The 20,956-nt window shown below is 41.1% G+C and overlaps 3 protein-coding genes across 7 annotated transcripts; 1 reads left to right on the top strand and 2 right to left on the bottom strand.

Annotated features, from left to right (window-relative positions):
• Positions 1 to 137: 137 nt before the first annotated feature.
• ccdc106a (coiled-coil domain containing 106a) lies at positions 138 to 4,441 on the bottom strand. Of its 3 annotated transcripts, none has more exons than XM_047598558.1 (8): positions 4,312 to 4,441; positions 3,784 to 3,853; positions 3,597 to 3,695; positions 3,281 to 3,502; positions 3,113 to 3,169; positions 2,712 to 2,987; positions 2,428 to 2,595; positions 138 to 2,323 (listed from the first exon to the last, which is right to left on the bottom strand). In XM_047598558.1, the coding sequence occupies exons 2-8, from the start codon at positions 3,851 to 3,853 to the stop codon at positions 2,007 to 2,009; spliced, it is 1,209 nt and encodes a 402-aa protein (XP_047454514.1). In that variant the 5' UTR covers positions 4,312 to 4,441; the 3' UTR covers positions 138 to 2,006. The 3 variants fall into 3 exon arrangements, with proteins under 3 accessions (XP_047454514.1, XP_047454517.1, XP_047454516.1); XM_047598561.1 differs by having other exon boundaries at positions 2,428 to 2,577; XM_047598560.1 differs by having other exon boundaries at positions 3,296 to 3,502; positions 4,312 to 4,436.
• Positions 4,442 to 4,536: 95 nt separating this feature from the next.
• On the top strand, positions 4,537 to 5,905 carry LOC125016226 (transmembrane protein 238-like). The gene is made up of 2 exons (XM_047598562.1): positions 4,537 to 4,944; positions 5,313 to 5,905. Exon 2 carries the CDS (start codon positions 5,320 to 5,322, stop codon positions 5,647 to 5,649), a length of 330 nt encoding a protein of 109 aa, XP_047454518.1. The 5' UTR covers positions 4,537 to 4,944; positions 5,313 to 5,319; the 3' UTR covers positions 5,650 to 5,905.
• A 93-nt stretch (positions 5,906 to 5,998) lies between these two features.
• si:dkey-17m8.1 (C-Jun-amino-terminal kinase-interacting protein 4) lies at positions 5,999 to 16,469 on the bottom strand. 3 transcript variants are annotated; one of them, XM_047598555.1, is made up of 28 exons: positions 16,361 to 16,469; positions 14,421 to 14,792; positions 14,133 to 14,327; positions 13,931 to 14,051; positions 13,687 to 13,757; positions 13,527 to 13,591; positions 12,943 to 13,015; positions 12,692 to 12,861; positions 12,318 to 12,577; positions 11,902 to 11,959; positions 11,576 to 11,728; positions 11,428 to 11,470; positions 11,193 to 11,320; positions 11,001 to 11,054; positions 10,144 to 10,284; positions 9,513 to 9,645; positions 9,326 to 9,412; positions 9,197 to 9,244; positions 8,932 to 9,073; positions 8,708 to 8,750; positions 8,520 to 8,600; positions 8,353 to 8,420; positions 8,105 to 8,253; positions 7,839 to 8,010; positions 7,534 to 7,647; positions 7,351 to 7,449; positions 7,125 to 7,214; positions 5,999 to 7,008 (listed from the first exon to the last, which is right to left on the bottom strand). In XM_047598555.1, exons 2-28 carry the CDS (start codon positions 14,517 to 14,519, stop codon positions 6,890 to 6,892), a joined length of 2,976 nt encoding a protein of 991 aa, XP_047454511.1. In that variant the 5' UTR covers positions 14,520 to 14,792; positions 16,361 to 16,469; the 3' UTR covers positions 5,999 to 6,889. The 3 variants fall into 3 exon arrangements, with proteins under 3 accessions (XP_047454511.1, XP_047454513.1, XP_047454512.1); XM_047598557.1 differs by having other exon boundaries at positions 9,513 to 9,609; XM_047598556.1 differs by having other exon boundaries at positions 12,692 to 12,852.
• Between the last annotated feature and the right edge of the window lie 4,487 nt (positions 16,470 to 20,956).

The following is a 20,956-nucleotide window of genomic DNA, read 5'->3' as shown; positions in this document are numbered from 1 at the left end:
TGGACAAAATTAAACAAAGTAGCAGCTGAAACGCTTCTTTCTTTTTCAGTTCCTCACTCAAGGCATGTAAATTTATCCATACTTAGGCCGACTCACTGGTAATGATTAAAGAGACAAAACGGGGTTAGAAGTCAAAGTATAGGAAATCAAATGTTTTATTTACATTTATCTCAACAGTACAGTTTATGAATCATCATGAACCAAGATTTTCATTGCACAGCCCTGCTGGATTTCCCAGATTAATAAACTTACACTTGTATGAACTAATTCGAATTATCCTGTACAGTGAATAATAGGCATTTTAAGTGAGACATGATTAAACACTGCACTGGTGCAAATCTTTAAAATCTACTTAGGAGTTGCATTTCCGACCTTTAAGCCATGCCAACAATCAGACACGTAAAGTAGCTCAAATTGGAGCACTTATCGCTTTAGGATGACATTCAAAAAGCATTGAAGGATAACATGTTTTTGAGATGTGAAAAACTAAGCCTGGCGTCACAGCATTACAGTTACCTTGTCTCTTTTATTAAATAGATATTATTATTCCACTTCACTGGTATACACGCCACCCATTACTGGATAATATAGTGAACATGTCTTCTGTTTTGAAAATTAAAGGCCTTGTCATGGCCTTTTTAAACCAAAGAGATCCTTTCACATGCATCTGTAGTGGGGCACTGGAAAAATATAATTGTTCCTCTGTGATAACAAGGTGGTCACTTTTGTGGATGCTGTAACTCACACTGTAAAAATGTTTGTGTATTGAACATCCACAATTCTTCACAAGGAACCAAAACTTACAAATAACAAATAATAGTGTTAAAATAACCAGTATAATAATACTTAGTGTAAATGCTCCAAACCATATTTTACAAAAGGTGTTATTGTCACAACCATTACAAGAGCCTCCACAGCAGAAGAATATGAAGAGACATTTACTGTCAGTTAGAGCTTGTCATTTACAAAAAGGTTTTGTAAAACCCTTAATGGAACAACACATTAATGCAGCACTATTGCTGTGGTCAAGACCAACTTGTGGTCATATTTGTATTAAGTGAACACATTAAATATTAGCAACATTTCTGTGGCTGATTTTATACCAACAACAGAAGTTGCCAAAACTATAGTCCGTTAAAAAATGTACTGGACCTCTTAGTGTAATGTTGTACTAGTCTTTACTATGGTCAGTTTAAGTTCTCTCCTCCATTAAACCCAGAGAAGTGGGACGGTTAAACAGAGCTTGGTTGTGTCTTTCATGCAAGGAACTCATAAAGTCCATAAAGGCAAGTGAAATGGTGACAACATTGTGACGAATGTAAAGATACTTGAACAAATGCACAGTGAATAATATAAACATGATTCTATAAAATATACAGAGTGCAGCATTATTGCAAAATACACAAACACTGTGATTGAAAGCTACCATACGTTGGGGATTGTGTCAAAATTGCATACAAATAAAGTGATTTAAATTGCTGCAGATTATTTAGGTAATCGCCAAAATGATTTAGACACTTAATGACTGCACCGCTGCCTTCAAGCTCATCCAAATGTTGGGCATAGAAAACAAAAGTGTGCCTCTGACAAATAAAAACTGAAGCTTAAATGAGCTGAGTTGTTTATAATGATTCTAGTACTGGATAAAGAAGTCTTCTCTATAAAAAGTGTAATAATAAAGGCAGAATCTTATTCACTAACTCAGTCATACAGACAATGAGAACCACGTTTTTTCCCTTTTTGACTGCAGCAGGCAACCTCAAATCCTCAACATCCACTGTGGTTTGAATAAACCAACACGTCTGTACTGAGTTGGCAGTAGGATGTGAAAAGTTGCAGTTTACATGGCTACAAACAGCTGAGACCGTAAAATAACTCCATTTATCTCAAGATTCTGACTCAGGGGTAGCTTAGCCTGCTGCAGCTAAACACAGCTGCTTTTTTATTTCTTACTTAGTCACGCACTCCATGGCTTTCTAGAGACACATCCCACCCTTGTGGGGTGTTCAGTGTCTGAATCTGTAGGAGATGGGTAGGAGCAGATTATTCTTCTTCAGGGCCTGTACTCTGCTCAGTGTCTCGTCATCCAGGGCAGTGTAGCAGCGCCGGGCATAATCCAGCAGCTTCTCCTTGGATGGGTCAAACTCACCCACCTCTGCCACCTTCTCTGGGGCTACTAGTAGCAGCTCAGCAATGGGTGTGGTAGAAGCCACCGTGTTGCGGTCAACGCCATGGATTTGGAAGGCTTTGGACATATTTTTGAGACGCTGGTATGTAAGTAGAATCTTCTTGTAGCGAAACAGTACTCCAGCAGCGTCTTTCACTGGAGAAGAGAAATGCACAGGACAATTAGCTGCTGACGTGTTTTGAGAATATCTACAACCGTGATACTGAGATTTTGTGTCAGGATCTTTTTCCGTCCGTCACCTCTTTGTCGCTCCCTTGGAGCTCTGAAAACCCGCCTTCTCTTTAACTGGTGTCTGTTGCCATTAATAGTATCTGACATTACATCTTCCCCTGATATCATTTCCTCCTCCTCGATGAAGCCATCCTGCTCCAGGTACTCATCAGATTCTCCTAGAAGCGACAGGGAATCTAATAAAAACAAAAATCATCTACTCAAAAAACACAGCAGGTAGAAGAGACACATATAAAACTGTGATTTCATTCAATTAATTAGTGTGGTAGAAAAACTTGATGGCTTGTATTACCTGGACCTACGTTGCTATGTCCACTCATTTCATTCATGGATGACCTTGCAGCACTGCTGCTGTTTCCACTGCTGCCACCGGTTGCACTACTGGAGGTGTTGTGGCCCTGCAGAAGGGCCTGGGATTGTGTGGAGCTGAACAAAGCGTTCATAGAGGCTAGCTGATTGGTCAGTTGACTAGATACATGGTTTTTTGAAGGCACCATAGTTGCAGGACCAGGCCTTCGCTGGATAAACTGGCGTGATGGGAAATGCTGTGAGTCTGTCTTCTGTTGTTCTACGAATAAAATAAAACATAAATAATAACTGAGAATTTACAAACTAAATTCAGCCCACGAGTCATGAACAGGTCGCACAAACTATATCTAACACTGATTGTTTTTAAGTGCATAATATTTTTACCAGAAGGGTGATCTTCCTCTCTTCTTGCTCTCCAGTTAAATCGTCTGGATTCATATCCTGTAGTGAAGAAAATAGAGGCAGGAATTTATTTTACACAAAGTGTCTTAACAACCAGGAGTCACACCGTCGGGACAGGTTAATTCACCCACACTTGTCCCTCGTCCTCACCGTTACTGTACTGACTCTGACTCTGCTCCTGTCCGTGGCTCTTGGTGGAAAAGATGAAGCGGTCAAGCTGGCAACGAAGGAAGTCCCTCTCCTCTTCCAAGTCCTCAATTCTCTTCTGCAGCCAGGAGTTTTTCTCCAGAGAGATCTGTAGCTGGGTCCGCAGGTTGGTGATCACCATGTATGAGCTGTTGACTGGAGCTGGGCCTGCAGATGAGGGCGATTCTGAAAACAACCAATAACACGATTTGAGAAATCACTAGAAATCACCACTTTATGCCACTATAATGTGACTTAAAATATTGCTCCTGACAGTCACCATCAAAATTCTGATCAGTCTGGTTGAAGAATCCTTGCTGCTCAAAGTTGTTCTCCTCATAGGGGATGGCAATTTCATAGGCATCCTCATTTTTTGGAGCTGAAAAACAAAAAACAAAAATGCATTAATAAATTGCAGTCCTTGACCTAATAGCGGGTCAACCATATTTACATATTTTAAACCTTACTCTGCAGGTGGAGGGAACCTGCGTGGCTCTTGGATGTGGAAGCAGCATCATTCCTGTTTCCGTCTTCCATCTCATAACACAGACAAATGTTTGAATTAGTTTATGGTTTTAAATAAACCTCATCAGGCGTGTGACCTGAGCACGGATGTTTCACACGGATGCACTGTAGAGACCTAATGCTCACATTAATTTTAAAAAAAAGGTAGAGTTCACAAGCAAGCTCTAATAATGTGGGACGCAGTGCTCTATGCCAGAAAACCATGCCTAATTTTATTACACCACTCACTAACACATTAGTATGAACCGAAGCAGTTAAAACGGCCTTGTTAGAAAAATATAAGTTTGTAGCGGCCTGGTACGGGGTTCACGGGCAAACGAGATTAGCAGCCTCGTGTATTGTTAGCAAAAATGCAGCTACAATATAAAATAACAATCCCCTTCTTTCTCTACACTCAGATGTTAAACTGCAGAAGAATATGAATATGACTCTCTATTCTACAAACACAATATGCAAGAATCGGTACATACCACTTTACGTTTGTAATAACTTAATCGTGCACATGTAATAAGACGTTATTACTCAGTCATATCTCCATTTCTCGAGTTCGCCTGCTAGCTAACAAGCTAACAATAACAATTATCGCTCTTTTATTTTTTCAACGCGTCTTTACGTCACTTCCGGGTGTCATGATGTAATTAAACACAGCAGATACACTGATAATTAAAAAGAAGAACAGTAGAGGCTTTGGCACGCGTATTTATCTCATGGCAGCATTTATTTTCTCAGTAAAACAGAATGCATACAATGCAAGAACAAATGTGGGTGAAATCAGCTCATCCGTCTACTGACAGTTTGAAGATTCATCATTTAAAATGGTCCGCATATGGTAAATTGCGCACTAAAGGGAAAATGGCGGTATTATGCCCCCCAAAAAAAGAAAGAAAGGAAGAAGGAAAAGTGGCTTTGAGTGACTCTGAAATTCATTTGTTTACGTCGCCTTGGGAAACTGCCGGACAGGTAGAACCAGTGACGCGGTGTCAGGTTACAAGGTGACTACCTGGTGGCTTCTGACAGTTGGAGTCGTTCCGGAAAGACTCTAAACTCACGATTTCCATCATATACACGCTTGACTCCCGGATCTTAGATTTCACAACAAGGGGGTAAGTGTTTTGTTTTTCCTAAATAATAAAGCAGTGACGGTGTAAACGTCCTGCTTTGTGGTTAGTCTGTATTTATAAGATGGCTCGTGAAGCGCGTTGGAGGACAGGTGTGGCACGCAACTGAGGGTAGATGTAGTCTCAATGGAGTTTGAAACATACGCATGTTCTTTTTATAATAATAAAAATAACTTTTGAATACTTTTTAGGCAACTTTTAGAGAGAACAAGTCAGTGACCTCCAACCGTTATTGGTCTACGTTAGTTTTATTTTTTTAAATTATGAATGTGAATCGGTTTGTTTGTATATCCCAGTCAAAAGATTAGTCAAGATAGGCTTCCACATGACAAGCTTCCCTTTTTTTATTTCAGTGCAGCCATGGCACCCAAGTATGACGGCTTGTCCCACTGTAAGCTGGTCCTAGTGTTTGCTGTGTTGATGGACCTGCTGGGCGTGACCTTCCTGCTGCTGGGTGTCTTCGCTCAACTAGAGATCCAAGGTCAAGACTTTGGGGACCTGCTGGTGTACTCAGGAGCCCTGCTGGTGCTGTTTTCCCTGGGAGGCTGGGTCCTGTGGTACAGCGGCAACATCGAGGGTCTGACCTCCAAAAAAGAGCTCGGAGGGGCTATGGGTGGAGCTGTGGACAGACTTGCCCGCTCACTGAGCCGCAAGATACGGATGCCCAGGACTCACAGCAGCCCAACGTAGGAAGTGGAGCCCCGTGATACTAAAGAATAACTGACTGACTTAGATTGCTGTTTCGTGAAAGACTGTTCGTAACACACATCAGGCCAAACTGCCAAAAGGAGTGTCTTTACCGGTTGTCACCCTCTTCATTTATTATTGTTTCATACTTCATGTTTTTATAAGGGATCATTTATATGCAACTTACGTGCAAGTTACTGTAATGAGGACTAAAATGAAAGACGCAATATGCAAGAATTAAAATATTAACATGCCGCAATATTTTGTCAGTTTCATTCATCGGTTGAATAAACAATTGCTGCGCCATATCATAGGTGCACAACCCGTGAATCTCGAATGAAAAGGAGAACACTTACAACTGAACACATTTTAATGACAGTAATCGCGGTTGCACGAGATGGAGTCTGAACCCATACTTACATCTGGGCACATGAAAGAATTTTTACCTCCCTTATTTTACAAAAGACACAGAAATCAAACTAAAACATAAAACGCATTAAGATCCAAACGCATCAAGCAAACCACTGATTGAGAAAATAAATATTGTTTTACGGACAGTACCTGAAAATGTACATTAGAGGGGAGAGGTGATCCCACACATATTTACCACAGACACATTTATAATGTGCAGGTTCCTGTGATAAGGGCACTTGCAATGTGGAGGGGTAGAACTGGAGTTAATACTCATAGTAGAAATTCCACAAAACACACATCACAAACAAAGTTCACCACCTCAATGCAACATCAGGAGATAATACAGTGTCTGATTGTCTTTATGCTGAACGAAGTACATAACCTGTTCCAGTTCACAGTTAACAACAAAGTATGTTCACAGCAGCTCCCAGAGTTGCTACATTATTAAATGTAACTATGCTCAGAAGGTGTATGTGTTCTTTTTTCAACAAACAATTGTTGTATTAGATGTATTAAACAGCTGTATGTCAGTGAAAGTCATTGTGCTGCACTGCAAAGGCAAAACAATTCAGGGAACTGAATTACTGACCAATTATGCAGCACTAAAATCAGATGAAGGCACACGGAAGGTATCATAATCCATTAGGATCTCAAAATCGACATGTACAAAACCGTTGAGGTAAACATTGTGAAATAGTATAAATCATAGAGTTTTGGAGGATATGTTTATTCCTGCCACATTGAGGTGCCAGTTCATTCAGTTGGATGGAAAGCACAATTGGCAGTGCTGCCTTGTTCTTCGCTCCTGTACAGTATATGTTCAGCAACGTCAGAGTGAAGGGCTGGGCACCGAGGGCGCCGGATTCTGCCAGATGATCATATGACTGCGTTCGGATCGTTGTGGTGTGGCTTGGGACACCTCGTTCGAGTCGTCGCTTGCATCATCGCCTAGCAAAGGAGGCAAAGGAGTTAGGCATTACATAAACTAAACCCTGACTACCCCGGGGCATGCAATAAACAACTACACATATTTGACAATACAGTGGTACTTTTCTGCAGCTCACCGATTCGGAAATTGATGTAACCCTCTCCACCGCTGAGGATGAGCTGAGTGGTAGTGACATGACTGCTGCCAGGAGAGGTGATCAAACAACCTGCAAGATAAAGACAATTTTACGGTCACTTTAAACAAATACAGAATGCAAATGCATCCTGAAATATCTGGTTAAATTGATAAAGAGTTATCAAAAATGCTTAGGATGTTAAGAGTAATGGCTATCAACTTCTTACCATGAGCAGCAATAATGAATCTCACAGCTTGTTTGTGACCATGGTAGCACAGCTGGGCTGAAGCAGTGGAGCAATATGGGATTGAAATATCCTCTGAAGCTGGAAACAATCATTTATATGCTTAATATCATTCTCGATAACGTAAAAGTCAGTTACAGACATTCTCATGTAAATAAAACATACTTATTGACAAGGGAATGGAGAAAATGGCACCACCTCCCGTGCCCACCCAGAGACGACCAGAGATGATGGTGAGAGAGGAGATTTGGAGAGGTGAGAGTGTCAGGAAGGGTTGGCCTATAGACAGAGAAACAACATGTCAGCTTAACGGTAAGCCTAAACTCATAAGCGGTCACTAATGAATAAGTGTTTTAATCATGCACGGCATTAAGTTCCCGTTGGTTGTGGTGTACTGAGCAATTTTGATTGATCCGACACAAATACTATACGGGTAAATGTATTATAAAAGACGAGAAAAGTTTGAGCACCTAAAGTTTTAGTGATCAAAGCACTAAAGTCCACTTCCTGTAGTGGTCGTCCTGTGGACCAATCAAACAGCCTGAGGATTGGATCAAGTCGGCAGGACGTCCAGACACCACTTCCACCAGCACACAGGAAACGAACCTGCTGTTCACTGCGCTCAGACACTGAGAATACTTGCTGTAAAGTAACACGAGGAGTAATAATAGTGAGCTCAAAAGACTGGAGTAATCAGACAAAATAACGAACTGAAGGTATCTGCTTAGCCTCTTACCTCCACCTTCTTGCTGTCCGTGTCGACCACATGGATTTTGTTCCAGTATCCCACCCACAAGCGGCCACCTTTTGGAAGGCAGCAGCGAATGGGCTGCAGAGGGGTTGATCCAAGAGGCATCACAGAGTGTGACTGCAGATTCCAGCCACCTGCAATTTCACCAATCAATCAATCTTCATGATTTCTGTCACTCAACCTCAGTAATGAGACTTGTGAAAAAAAAACAGTCATTACCGGAAAGTCATTACCTGAACTGTGTGAGAAAAATGCTAATGTGCCATCGGCTAAACCAGCTATGACCTGACTCTGGGAATACCTGTGAAATTGGTCAGCACAAAGAAGATATATTCCATGAAGATAATACGCCACAGAGGATATTATATGCAAATACACACACGGTGCAGACAGAACTCACATGAGTGAATGGACACCCTCAGAGAGAGATACAGACTGCAGACAGAGCCTCCTGCCAGCAGAGGCAGAGTGCACTAGTATACTGTGAGAGAGAGTGAATGGGAGATAAGAAAAGAGTTCTGTTTGTCAAGTTGCTAAATTCCTTATATGCTGTTTGTTGAAGAGAACTGCTTATTCAGCTGGAACTACCTTCCTTCCTGAGTTCCAATCCACACAGTTCCTGCAGTGTTACCTGACAAAACAAGACCACAAAGACAATGTCAGAGGAAAAGCTGAGTGCGCAGTGCTGAGTTCCAAGATTTCCAAGTTTTTTTTCAGTAAACCAGCATGGCATTAGAGGATAATACAAATACAAAAATACATTAGACAATTTGTCCGCAGTAGCTGCTACAGCCCATTGTACCAGCACTGACCTATGGGAGGCACAGCACAGATGCAGAGGGCAGGGGCTGTGGGAGGGAGGCTGAACTGATCCAGTACTGTGTTGGACCGTGCCGGATCAATCACTGTAATATCACTGCAGGAGGCAGGGCCAGAAACTACCCACACAGAACACTGGCAGGGAAGGATATGGAGTTTGGACAGATGAGTGACATGAAACAACATGTACCTGGGCAGTGTTAGTCATGACTGGGTGGTCATAATTAGAGTATGTAACCAGGATAATGACAGACTTACTGTGGCTTCTCCTGAGATCTCAGGCGATACCGCAACTGCACAGTTCAGCTGAGTACAGGAAAAAATGAATAAGCGAGGAGACACTTTTAACTGGACAACAGGCTGTAATGTATCAGTATGAAGATGCACCTTAGCAGTGGAGTCTCTTTGATCCAACAGTCTGAGCTGCACTAGAACAGGCACATCTTTAGGCTCTGGTACAGGTTCTTGGGTGTCCTACAATAATTACATTTAACCATCGGGTCATTGTCTGCATATTGCCCCGCGTTGTGAAAATACATATTGTGCAATATTAGTATATATGCAGCTCTACTACCTGTGTGTTTGCCAGTGGCACACTCCAGCCATGTATCTGCCGCTTTCCCATAGTTCCCCAAATTTGGGAGCGAATCTCTCTGTAGATTTCCCTCCTCCTGACACGTGGTGAAAGAGCAGCAGGAGAAGCAGATCTACAGAAAATGCTTCTGATGTTCATCAATTTGAAATTAAATGAGTCTTGATTTTTGAAATTTTGAATTTTCTTGATTTTTAAAGTGAAATGATTGCAGCATGTCGTTATATATGGAAGTAAATACAGCCACTGCAGCAAAGCAACATTGCCCTCATGTACACAGTGGTGCTTTCTATTTCACGAACTTCAAAAACTCTGTAACTCTGAACATGTGTATCAGTGTTTAGCAGCCATCAGCGGATATCACAGTCTGCAAATGCTTTATGTAAACAGCATTCCTGAGTGTCCATCTATTCTTGACCTTCACCCAGTCTTTCTTACAGTTGTAGGTTTTTTTTTTTTTTTTACACAGGTTTGAAGGGAAAGGTACTGCAGGGGTTATATTTACTTCCTTTCACCGACACAATAAAGAAAATATGTGATTCATCCAAACCATTTGCACGCAACTGCAGAAAAGCATTAGGCAGGAGTAAAATGGTAAGAAACTGTTTCTTACTCAGCCTGAGTTCGACTGGTAGCTGGTAGTTGTGGAGACGCCAGAGGAGGACGAGTGAGAGATGGGGAAGTTCTTACAGGTAATGTAGAAGTAGGAGGTGGGACTAAGGGTTCCTTGGTCAGGCCGAATAAGCGGTTGAATCTTAAAAAAACATATATATAAATATCAACATTTTATACAGTACTCCATATCATCTAAGTACATCACATTTCCAAACATGCAGTTACTTCAATCGTTTCATTCTTTTAATCTACTGAGTGGCTTTAACAGAGTATGACTCCAAAAGATTATTTCCCCTTCACAAATTCTCTGTTAACACGCTCACAATGCTCAGCGACCTTAAGAACAGTTTTTATACGTCCATGTGACTCTCCTAAGCTCCTGATAGCACTTCACACAAACAGACCCTGAAGTAGAAATGATTGTTTTGGCTATGTATAGTGCGGGCTGGAAGCCACTGGTTTTGTTACTGATATTTTAATGTGTCTCTTGGCATCTGTTCGATGTGGCTTCAAAAAAGAGACAAAACAGTGAAATCAAATCTTGGACACATTTGTTGGTTTTCTGTTTTCTTTACACAGCAATATTGTTTCAATATTACACGGTCACATTATATGTTTGATTTCTTTTTAAGAGTATCTAGATCATATTTGCAAGGAAGCTTTCCTGTCGGCTTCATCCACTGGCACAAAGCAGCAAACGCATTAAGACCGATCTTCTCTGCTTCCGGGAATGAAGCGTCCCCCCCCCCCCCCCCCCCCCCCCAGCACTTTCAGTGTTATGAGAGCATAAACTTCATTGCCATTACAACTGCTCAGTAAATTGATTTTTTTTTATTAAATATTGATGTTACTTACTTTCTCCAAACACTTGACCTTTTCTCCTCTGTAAACCTCTCTTCCTTTGATGCTCTATAAAAAAAAATAGAGGCGATGAGTTAGGTGGCAGACACTGTTATTTTGAACCTCTCTTGCAAAACACATCAAATCGCACTTTAAGGATTTAAACACTCACACAGCTACAGTTATGTTGGCATAATGTTATGTTACCTGAGTGTCTGACTATGTCTCACTGCCTCCTGCAGCTCAATCAGACGCTGCTTATACTGGTTCTTCTCCATGACCACACGAGCCATTTCAGAACGAGAGAAGGGACGATTGGCCGTGGACAGGGAGGCCTGGATGGGTAGAATGATTTTGTTTAACTGCATAAGTTCATCATAATTTACACGGAGCATTGATCACTGCAGTAACACTGTTTGGAATATAGTCGATCGTAGCTTACATCAGGATACTCAGATTGGCATTCATCCAGTTCTTTCCGGAGTCTATAGAAAACAGTGGATACAGAGGACATTATATGTTATAATAACAAACATTAACACAATATATAGACTACAAAATACTTTTTCTAATCCTTAAACCATCTGCACCTTTTAGTCTCCTCTTCCTTCTCTTTCACCCGCCCCTCTAATCGTGACACTGTTTCCTGAAGCGCGGCCACTTCCATCTGAAGAGCTGAGCGATCATCAGTCAGCTCTCCTACCCGAGATATCAGAGCTTTACGTGCAGCTTCAACTAATTCACTGAGAAGAAGACAAAACACAGCAAATAAGACAAACTTAAGGAACTTAAGATGAATAAATCTAACTATTATTGTGTTTCTAGTGAAGCAGGACAGTTAAGAGTTTGGAAATTCCCTATAACTCTACAAGTGAACTTCTCATAACAGGCTCACAGAATTAAACACAGGACTCACTGAGTGACTTTCAGTTCCTCATAATGAGAATGCATCTCCTCAAACTGGTCGACACTGCCTAAACACAAAAAAGGCTTAAAAATCCACACAGCACCACAATTAATACATTTCAAACTTTGTGCATTCACAACCAAAAGAAGGAACGTAAAATATAGTGAAAGCGTTAAAAAAAAAGGGAAGTAAAGCTTTATGAAACCGACAGTAAGACAGTTTTTTCATAAATGAACTGTACTTGTACATCATGTCGGAAGGGTATAAATAGTTTGCCACCACTGCCAGAGTATATTTAGAAGCCAGCCTTCTGCCACCTCTAAAGCCCTACTTTCTGTTAAAGTTAAAGCAGATATACCGCCACATATCAACAGTCGTAAACCAATAACTAACTCCTGGGTGATTGCCAATAAATATGTGTTTACCTCTGACACTGGCCCCTCGGTCTACACTCTCCAAGTAATCCCGACTTAGCTCTGACAGTTCAGAAAATACAGAGTCAGTATTGCGGAGTTCCAGCTCCATGCTATCATCTTCCTCCACATCTTCTTCCTCGTCCTTGTCCTTTATCTCTCCTTCCTTTCTTTCTTCTACGTTGAGCCCCCCCACCTCCCTCATCTCATCCTCCAAGCTGGTTTCCGATTCATCTTTCAGTAGATCCTCTTCAACAGATCGGACTGGTGTGCTGGTAGTAAATAGTAAGAGGAAATAAGGAAGAGTTTAACGACTATATTTACAAGTTACAGTGAACTTTGGAAGCTCTAAAAATCTGAATGAATTTATGGTTTCAGATTATTACCTTGTATTTGCAGAGCCGTGAAACTGAGCCAGCTCTGGAGTGGAGCTTATAATGTCATTGACAAACTGATCCACAATGGGCTTTGCAGCGATGTCAGTCACTTTTTCTTCTCTTGATGCAACATCATCCAAACAGGGGGGGCCAGAGTTTGAATGTGGCCTCTGAACCAGCTGGAGGAATGAAGAACAGATCATTCTTTGTGCACAACATCTTGTGTTGTAATGTTGAGAAATGTGGCTGAGCCTGTTTACCTTTTCAGTAACAGTGGATTCTGACAAGGCTTGGTGGGATGGAAAGTTAGCATTCCTAGTGTGCACGTTATTCCTGGAGGCAACACGCAGTGCAACAGTTTGTGAAAGGTCAGTAAAGTATATCATTTGCTGTTTGCTGTTTCTCACATTTTGCAAGTTAACGCAACACTGCCACAGACTTGTTACCAGTGCCAACCCATGATGCTTACTTACTTTGAAAATGCCAACAAAAATCTCAAATAGCTTGCTAAAAGTTTGAATAAATGACAATGAAAATGTTGCTTATGTGTTTACAAGTGTGACTGAAAATGTAAATTACTTATGAATTATTCTGAAACTGTAATTTCACTTACTTATGGTATAAACTAAATTTGAAGCAATAATTTATCCTTTAATTTATCCCACAGTGAGGAATGCAATTAAAAGATTATCTTATCTTTACAAAGGTAAAGCTGCGACACATCTGTCAGAAGTGCTGGGTTTAATACTGAAGTCAGCTGAGGGCTGACTATCTTCCCGTGAGAGACGTGGCACTGTACGCAGAATAATAATCAGGTTTTAGATAGAAGAGAGTTGAGGTCAACCTTAAAGGAGAATCTCTTTCAGCATCCTTCCTCCGTTCCAAAAGGTCCTGATATGTGTGAGCCAACTAAAGGAGGGAAATCAGTGACGTGTCAGAAACCAGGCAAATGCCCTGATGAAGTAAATACTGTAGCACCACAGAAATGTTCAGGCTCGACAGACCTTGCTGTGAGTATGTCTCAGTGTGCTTAGTTCTCTGCTAAGGTTTGCTTTCTGCTCATCCAAGGCCACCACTGAAATAAAGCAAAACACATGAAGCATTAGTTGTTAGAATCACTCTCTAGATAAAAAAGAGACACGTGGTTGAGTGTCATTGGTCGGCCTGGACACAAAAGAGGATTCAAATGAGAAAACAATTCACGACAGCATTTTCCAGAGATACTGGCAGTCGTATTAAGATACTAACGCTGGTCAGCTTGTTCTCTTGCTTTCTTCTCTAGATCTCTCTCTCGTCGTTCTCGCTCCTTGTCCCTCACCCTCATGGCTCTCCTCTCCTGTTCAATTTGGTCATCCAGCTCCAGGTACCTCTACAGAAAACAAAATGATTCACACCGAGCACACCCAAACATGTAGCACAAACCATGGCACGCCCGAGCGTCACTTCTCACCTCTTGGCTTTCTTTCCTCTGCGCTCTCTCCGCTTGGTACCTCTCCAGAAGCTCCTCTCGTTCAGCTTTCTCCCTCTCCGCCTCCTCTTCCCTGTTTCTCAGCTGAGCTTTGCAGCTGGCCAGCCCCTCCAGGACCCACACGAATATGGGTACCAATGACTCCACCACGCTTTCTCCATGGGTCTCAATAACGGTCTGTGGCGAGGTAACATCTTGTTAAAGTGAACATGTGACTGATATTTTCATCCTGGGTTAATATTTATAGAATGAAAAGTGGAAAGGCCTCACCTGAAGTTCTGAATACAGTTTTCCCGCCTCTTCACTCACAATATCGGGGTCCAGCTCCGCCTCCCCTGTCCCACACAGCACTCTCTCACTGTACTCCATCAGTCAATTATATTTGATCAGCTACTTTAACAGATCCTGCCTCAACTCAACACCAAGTAAACTGCTTTACACTTCTGTTAGCCAAATGTGTGTCACTGCACGCCTTCACCAACTAATACAACTAGTTCTGCAACCTCTCTAACTTTACTGCCAACACCAGCACCACCCATCCTCTGCAGCTTTAAGCTGCACTTCAATAGTGTAGCATCCTCTTAGGCTGCAGTCAGCTAGCAGTGTCCGCGCTGTTTATCCGGAGGTGTTTTAGAGTCCATCCTGAAAGACAAATACACGGGATCTTTTAAGAAGTTTTAACTGAAAGACGACACTGCAATACTGAACTATTTCATTCACACCCTTGTAATTAGTTGGACATGGTCCTGTGGTTTTTCACTGTTTTAGTCTGTGACCAAAATGGCCTGTTTAGCTGCAATAAAAGCATCTGCTCATATATGATATGATGGTTTCCATCTTGTAAATTCCAGTGGTTGGTTATACACCGAGAACTATTTAAATTTGTTTTAAATATTGTTGTTTTTGTTCAAACTTACAGAGAAAAAACAGATGAGTCTATACTTTACAGCCACCCACTCAGGCCTGCATGGATTTTCATTTCAAGTCAAAAAGAAGATTGTTCTTATATTGGCTATAAAATGAATCTGCTACCATTTAGATAAACAGTTAAATCATGCGTCAAGACAATATATCAGTCCATAGTTTGGGTTTACTAGGACTCACTTACACTAACTCGCATAAACATTAACTACACTAGTGTGAACTAATGCATCTAATGCAGCAGTCCTACACTAAATTGTCCTTTGTGACTGTGACAATGTCCAATTTAATTTGAAATTGTGTAAGAAAGGTGGTAATTCAGCCCTATGATCAGCTGGAGGATGTTTTTGTGGTGCTGTTAAACTGGACTGAATTACACAAATAAAAAAAAGGTGTTTCCGTTATTTAGCCGTGCCCATTGACTAAAATGGGGATGCCACAACCACAGCCTCCAAAATGAAAGCTGAATCAACAGCTCTCTCAACTTATATTAATGAACATGAACACCATAAACTTCATGGAGCTGTGATCTGCGGGGGCTGGCCATATTAGAATACCTTTCATTTCACTAGCGTACCTAATCTAATAGACAGATAGATACTTTAATTATCCCGAGGGAAAATGATGTTCCTCAGTGTCCAGTAGGTTCATCACTTAGAAACAGAAACATATTTATAGTAGTGTCAGTAGCTGTTTCCTCACAGTGAGATAAGACAGTTTCATTATATCTGGGTTCATCCAGATGGGTAATTACCAATGGAAATGTTCGGACTAAGTCATCTGTCAATTATTTTGTCAATTGATCATTTACTGTTGAAATAAAAACATTCCCACCAATGAGCCCTGAGTACCGGTAGCTATATGTTTGACGAGGCGTCTTGTGAAACAAAAAATATTTACCTTTTGGGTTTTGGTCATGCTAATGTGCTTAAAGAACTATTTAACTTACATTTGAATGAGACAGTGGTTCTTTGTGTTTAATGTTTACGTCTGATGAAGATTATGCAATGTGTTAAACGCCACAACCAGACACGACACCGAAATATAAACGATTCATTTAGCAGATAAACATGTACAGAAAGGTAAATACGTCAATAAATGGTATTACTGGTATTTATTTGATAGCCGAGAAGACGACGCTGCAGACTTGAATTGGCATAAACCGTATAAATAAGTAACATGACTGACAGTGGACACCTTGAGAGATCGTTGGCCAAAGGTCTACGAAGTTGTGACTTGGCCAGAAGACAAGCCGTGTCGTCTCTTAGACTGCCCTTCAACAAACTCACCTCAAAGGCTGGCTCCTTGGGTAACTTTCATTTTCATGCCCCCCAAAATACTCACAGTCCAAGCGTCTTTTCGTCGGGGACGGTATCAATTACACACAGTTAAAAAGAGGCGTTGTTTGATTTTTGACGTACGCAGACAAGTACTCGCTCTGGCCAATCAGAGCGCGGCGGCTCCTGGCTGTAGCCAATGAGAAGAGAGAAGGGGCGGGACTTGCGTAGTTTTGTTTTCGGAAGGAGAAAAAAAGGTTTCCTGAAACTTGAACGTTGACACGTGATCACAGAAGTTGCAGCCGTCTGTCAGGTGATCTGAATAAAAGCGAACTCTGGTACCTGCAGAAATACCGCACATACCTGAGAGCTGGACAGTCTGTTGTGATCGCGTTCAAGTGGAGTTTAAAGAAAACCCAAAAAGAGGCGACTTTTAGAGACTTTTTATTATATAAAGAGTGCTTATAAAACAAAACAAAACAAACAAAAAACTTTTACAGATCCAATTCTACATATGGAAGATGATGGGAACATAACTGTTAATCAAGGCTAGACACGGGCTGAAGTGCAGTTTGTTTTTCTTCCAGCAGATGGAGACACATCTCTGTCCTCTCCAGTTTGACTTCACGTTGCACTCATGCTCAAGCCTGTCCTGCTTTACCGGCCTGCCTTCATATTTTCTATTCTACATTATTATAAGCATAGGAGCAAGTTTTACTTCGTCCACCCTTTTTAACACGCTCAGTTTTTAAGGCTTTTGTTCCTAATCCTGGTGGAGTCATGCATGTGGTTTCAGTTTTACATCTATTTAGTATTTTCAGGGAAAAAAAACATGTCTGACCAAACATTGACATCACCCTGTTCTTTTAGCTTTCTTCACTCAATCCTCCTTTAAATTTTTAACATTCACAGTATTTTTGTTTGATTTGGGGGGAGGGGCACATTTGATTAATAATGTTACAAAAATAACTACAGTTATTTTCCAAGTTTCCACTACTGTGGTCTCCAAAGAAACCTGTTCCCCTTTCTTTGTCAGTTTGACAAGTCTGTCTCGATTGTAAGTCTCGATTAGCCCAGGGTTTGGTTGGTTTTATTTTTGTGAAACTGTCAAACTGTAAATCCAGCAGACTTTGGACAGACCTAACTCTATATATACCACTAGTTAATAAATTTAACTAACATTTTGCAAATAAAATCTTCATTTTTTCTTATACTGTGACTTTTTTAATTACCCTCCCACTCTCTACAAGAACTTCTTTCCCGTCTTCTCTCTCATCTCGTGTCATATCTTTCTTTTTCTTGGTCAGGAGGTGAAACACCACCACACCAGTCACCATCACAGAGCACAAGGCCAGAATCACTAATCCCAGCCCCAGCAAGAGAGAGGTTCCCTCTTTTGTCTGGTACTTTTGGTCCCACAGACCCACTCCTATGCAACTGAAGCTGATGAGGGTTCCCCAGAAACCAAAGGCCAGCATGCAGGATCCACAGGACAGCTCAACGCCCCCAGTCACCACGGTGAGGCCGGCCACTGAGACAACTCCTTTTGGTAAGGTCACTGTCTCAGACTGAGGGTTGTAAGTGACAGTAGAGGCGGCATCCGTTAAAGCTGAAGGATCGAGGGTTTCCATCTTGTCTGTCATGGCTGGTTTTGACGGAGAGGGATCACTACAGCTTCCTCTTTCTTGATCCTACAGCATGGGACACAGTCCTGATTAAAAATCCATTTACATCCACTTTTCAGTTTTTACTTCCACTTATATCACTTCAAGGTTGGTAAATTAACATTGTCCAATAGTCTCTGATGGTATGCATACATAATTACATATGATGATGTGTTAATATTTATCACTTCATCCAACTCTTCTTTCAAGCTACTGTACCTGTTTAACTCTCATATTGTCTTCCCATCAACCATGCAACATTTGTCCTCCTGGGTCAAAAATGTCCAGGCCTCTTTGACTATTTATGAAGCCTATAATAAAATGTATCACCCAATTCTGTCTTACACAATATACAATATAATGAAAACACATCTTTAGGCAGTAGACACATCTTTAGGCAAATAATATGATCTGGAAACAATCGAGATGGGTCAAAGTTGAGCTGGAGGACAATAGGAAGCTGAGCAGATGCCTGCCCTTCACAGTTTATACGAAAAGCTCACCAGCTTCATATTATTTCATGGCATCATATTTCCAGCACATATATTTTCTGGTCTGTCTTCTGCAGCATTTCAATCATATTTCCAGAAACGATTATTTTAAATTATTCAATATTCTTCAAATCCTTGACACTTTATAATAGAAGTCTGTAATGACTGACCCAGTAGTGGATTGGGATAGATTAAATATGGTACATTAAATGGGAAATAGCACAAACCACAAACTGTGGCATTAAATTTTGGATACGGCTGTAGCTACAGAAGCCAACAAATCCTGAGGGACTGCTTTATCCCGTTAACTGCACTAATTGACTGCGCAACCTCATGAGTCCGTAACACTCTACACCCAGTTATTTTTACCAGTATCTGTTATTTAACCATTTTGAAATACATGTACGTAAAATGAATTGGTAAGGACACAAATAAACGTTCCGCTGGGTGTAAAAAGTGTAGTATTACTCACCTCCATGCTCCGCTTAGATCTTGGTGAAAAATGGGTTTGAAGGTTCTATAAATTAATCAGTGTGACTCTCTTAAATGTGAAACTCTCTATGGTTTCAGCGACTCTCTCAGCACAGTGTGTGTAGAAATGCGAGCAGGCGCCCAAGTGCCTTTCTCAAATATGCCACCTACTTAAGGCCTCACAAAATGGCGTACGCAATCTTCAAGATTGTGGAAGTAGTTTGTTTGTTCCTCTCCTTCCTTGTGTTCAGTAGGAAGCTCTCGTCTGTCATTAAATGTAATTATGACCCATTAACAGAGATTTATCTAGAAACAACTCCCTTCCTCTTTCCCTCTTGCTTTCAGCCTTAAGACCTGAGATTGTGTCCGACCAAGGCATTGTTTGGGCCAAGAATGGACTTCTTTTAAAGCATTGTCCCGCTCAGCATTCCATTTCTTGTTAGGTTCTTATTATTTCCTCGCTGCTCTTTTGTATAAAGGTGCACCGATCAACTTTGCGGTTCTTAAAATGTAAAACACCCTCCCAGACCTGAAATCAACCTCCCGGATTAATCATTAACAAATACACAAGAATCAAAAGTGAATAAACTTTAATTGCACGTAAACTCTTTGTTTCAGAAACTGCCATCCCGGGGAAGGACTTAGAAATAAATGGGCCTAAACGTCAGAGGTAACATTTGACACAGTGACACAGGTGAAGCTCAGTGCAGCCCATTAATGCGGTGTAATGCTGCCCTGCCCACTTGGAACTTGGCATCGGCCTGATTTCCGATATTTTTAGATATGCTGACTTCTACTTCTGTTGAAGATCGGTTTTATGTGTATCAAATGTAAGTCTGAAAAAAGAAAGATAGATCTTACACATCTTACTGTTTCAAAGAATTTCTTCATTTTTTTTCCTTTTCATTTTTTTAATGAGATCTCTTGCAATCTCAGAGTAATTGTGCCAAGATGTTCATATGTGTCTTCACCCTCTAAACAGGTGGAAAAACCTTCAATAGTAACTGCAAATCCTTGCTTGTTCTAGCTCTCGCAATTAGCCCAGCCTAGGGTAGAGGTCAGATGTCGGGGATTGTTCTGCGGAGAAACGGGGGTAATTCTTTGGGCCATCGCGCTCACAGGATGAAGATGATGGTAATTGGCTAAGTGCTGGATTGGGTGGGACGGGGCGGAGCATGAGTAATCCAATAGACTCAAAGAGCATATTTATAGAGCAAAAACCATCCCTCTGTAAAATAAATAATGACTGATTGTCATTAGATGCAACTGTCAGTGTGCATGGAAGAAATGCTTTCATTTTTGACGTTTACTTGTGTTTTGCCTAATTAACATAATCAGCTGATGTACCCCATCTCCAGTCTGAGACGTCACTTAAGACAATCAAGGTAACACTTTGAGTCTAACCAACACAGATACAAATAAATCAGACTAATGATGCGAATGTATCAACCAAGAGTCACGAGGTGAGTTTGATGAGCTGATAATTGCCGCGTCGCTTCCTGTACAGTGATGAGTGTCAACAGGAAGAAATATCGAAAGATGAACTGGAACTGAGCCCACGCAGGATATTCAGTGTGTAAATCAGAAAACTTTCAAAGTATGACACCTGGGGCCCAATGTTGAAGGACAGGTTGTCATGTTTAGGTATGTGTAGGTGGGATTGGAGGTAGGGGTGACCAAGAAAGAAGGAGATAAACTGACCCGGACAGATGGTTGTCTGGAAATAGATGTCAGTGGTCCACTAAACCCACTGCAATCCACTACTGAAATAACAAACAAGTTGCAGAAGAACATGAAGCTACTGTTTAATAGACTCAAGTTTTTATGATTTTGTGACACTTTCAACTTTCAGTGTCATAGCGGTTAATCTTTATTAGATTAGCAAGACGTGTTGGTCTTTTAGATGGACTGATATTGAGCTAATGGGTCACACTGTGAACCTCTGGGCTACAACATCACATGTGACTTCCTGTGGTTTATAA

The sequence above is a fragment of the Mugil cephalus genome, chromosome 11, assembly GCF_022458985.1.
Source record: "Mugil cephalus isolate CIBA_MC_2020 chromosome 11, CIBA_Mcephalus_1.1, whole genome shotgun sequence".
In the NCBI taxonomy this organism is placed as follows: domain Eukaryota; kingdom Metazoa; phylum Chordata; class Actinopteri; order Mugiliformes; family Mugilidae; genus Mugil; species Mugil cephalus.
Note: the sequence above shows the minus strand (reverse complement) of the source record. Positions and strands in the feature narration are given on the sequence as shown.

Coding starts and splice junctions, on each gene's coding strand:
- ccdc106a (XM_047598558.1), bottom strand. CDS start 3,853: ATGGAAGACGGAAACAGGAATGATGCTGCTTCCACATCCAAGAGCCAC. Junction 2,596..2,711: donor ACATAGCAACGTAGGTCCAG/GTAATACAAGCC, acceptor TGTTTTTATTAG/ATTCCCTGTCGCTTCTAGGA. Junction 2,324..2,427: donor TCCAAGGGAGCGACAAAGAG/GTGACGGACGGA, acceptor TCTCTTCTCCAG/TGAAAGACGCTGCTGGAGTA.
- LOC125016226 (XM_047598562.1), top strand. CDS start 5,320: ATGGCACCCAAGTATGACGGCTTGTCCCACTGTAAGCTGGTCCTAGTG.
- si:dkey-17m8.1 (XM_047598555.1), bottom strand. CDS start 14,519: ATGGAGTACAGTGAGAGAGTGCTGTGTGGGACAGGGGAGGCGGAGCTG. Junction 8,601..8,707: donor ATTGGAACTCAGGAAGGAAG/GTAGTTCCAGCT, acceptor TCTCTCTCACAG/TATACTAGTGCACTCTGCCT. Junction 7,215..7,350: donor ATTCATTATTGCTGCTCATG/GTAAGAAGTTGA, acceptor TTTATCTTGCAG/GTTGTTTGATCACCTCTCCT.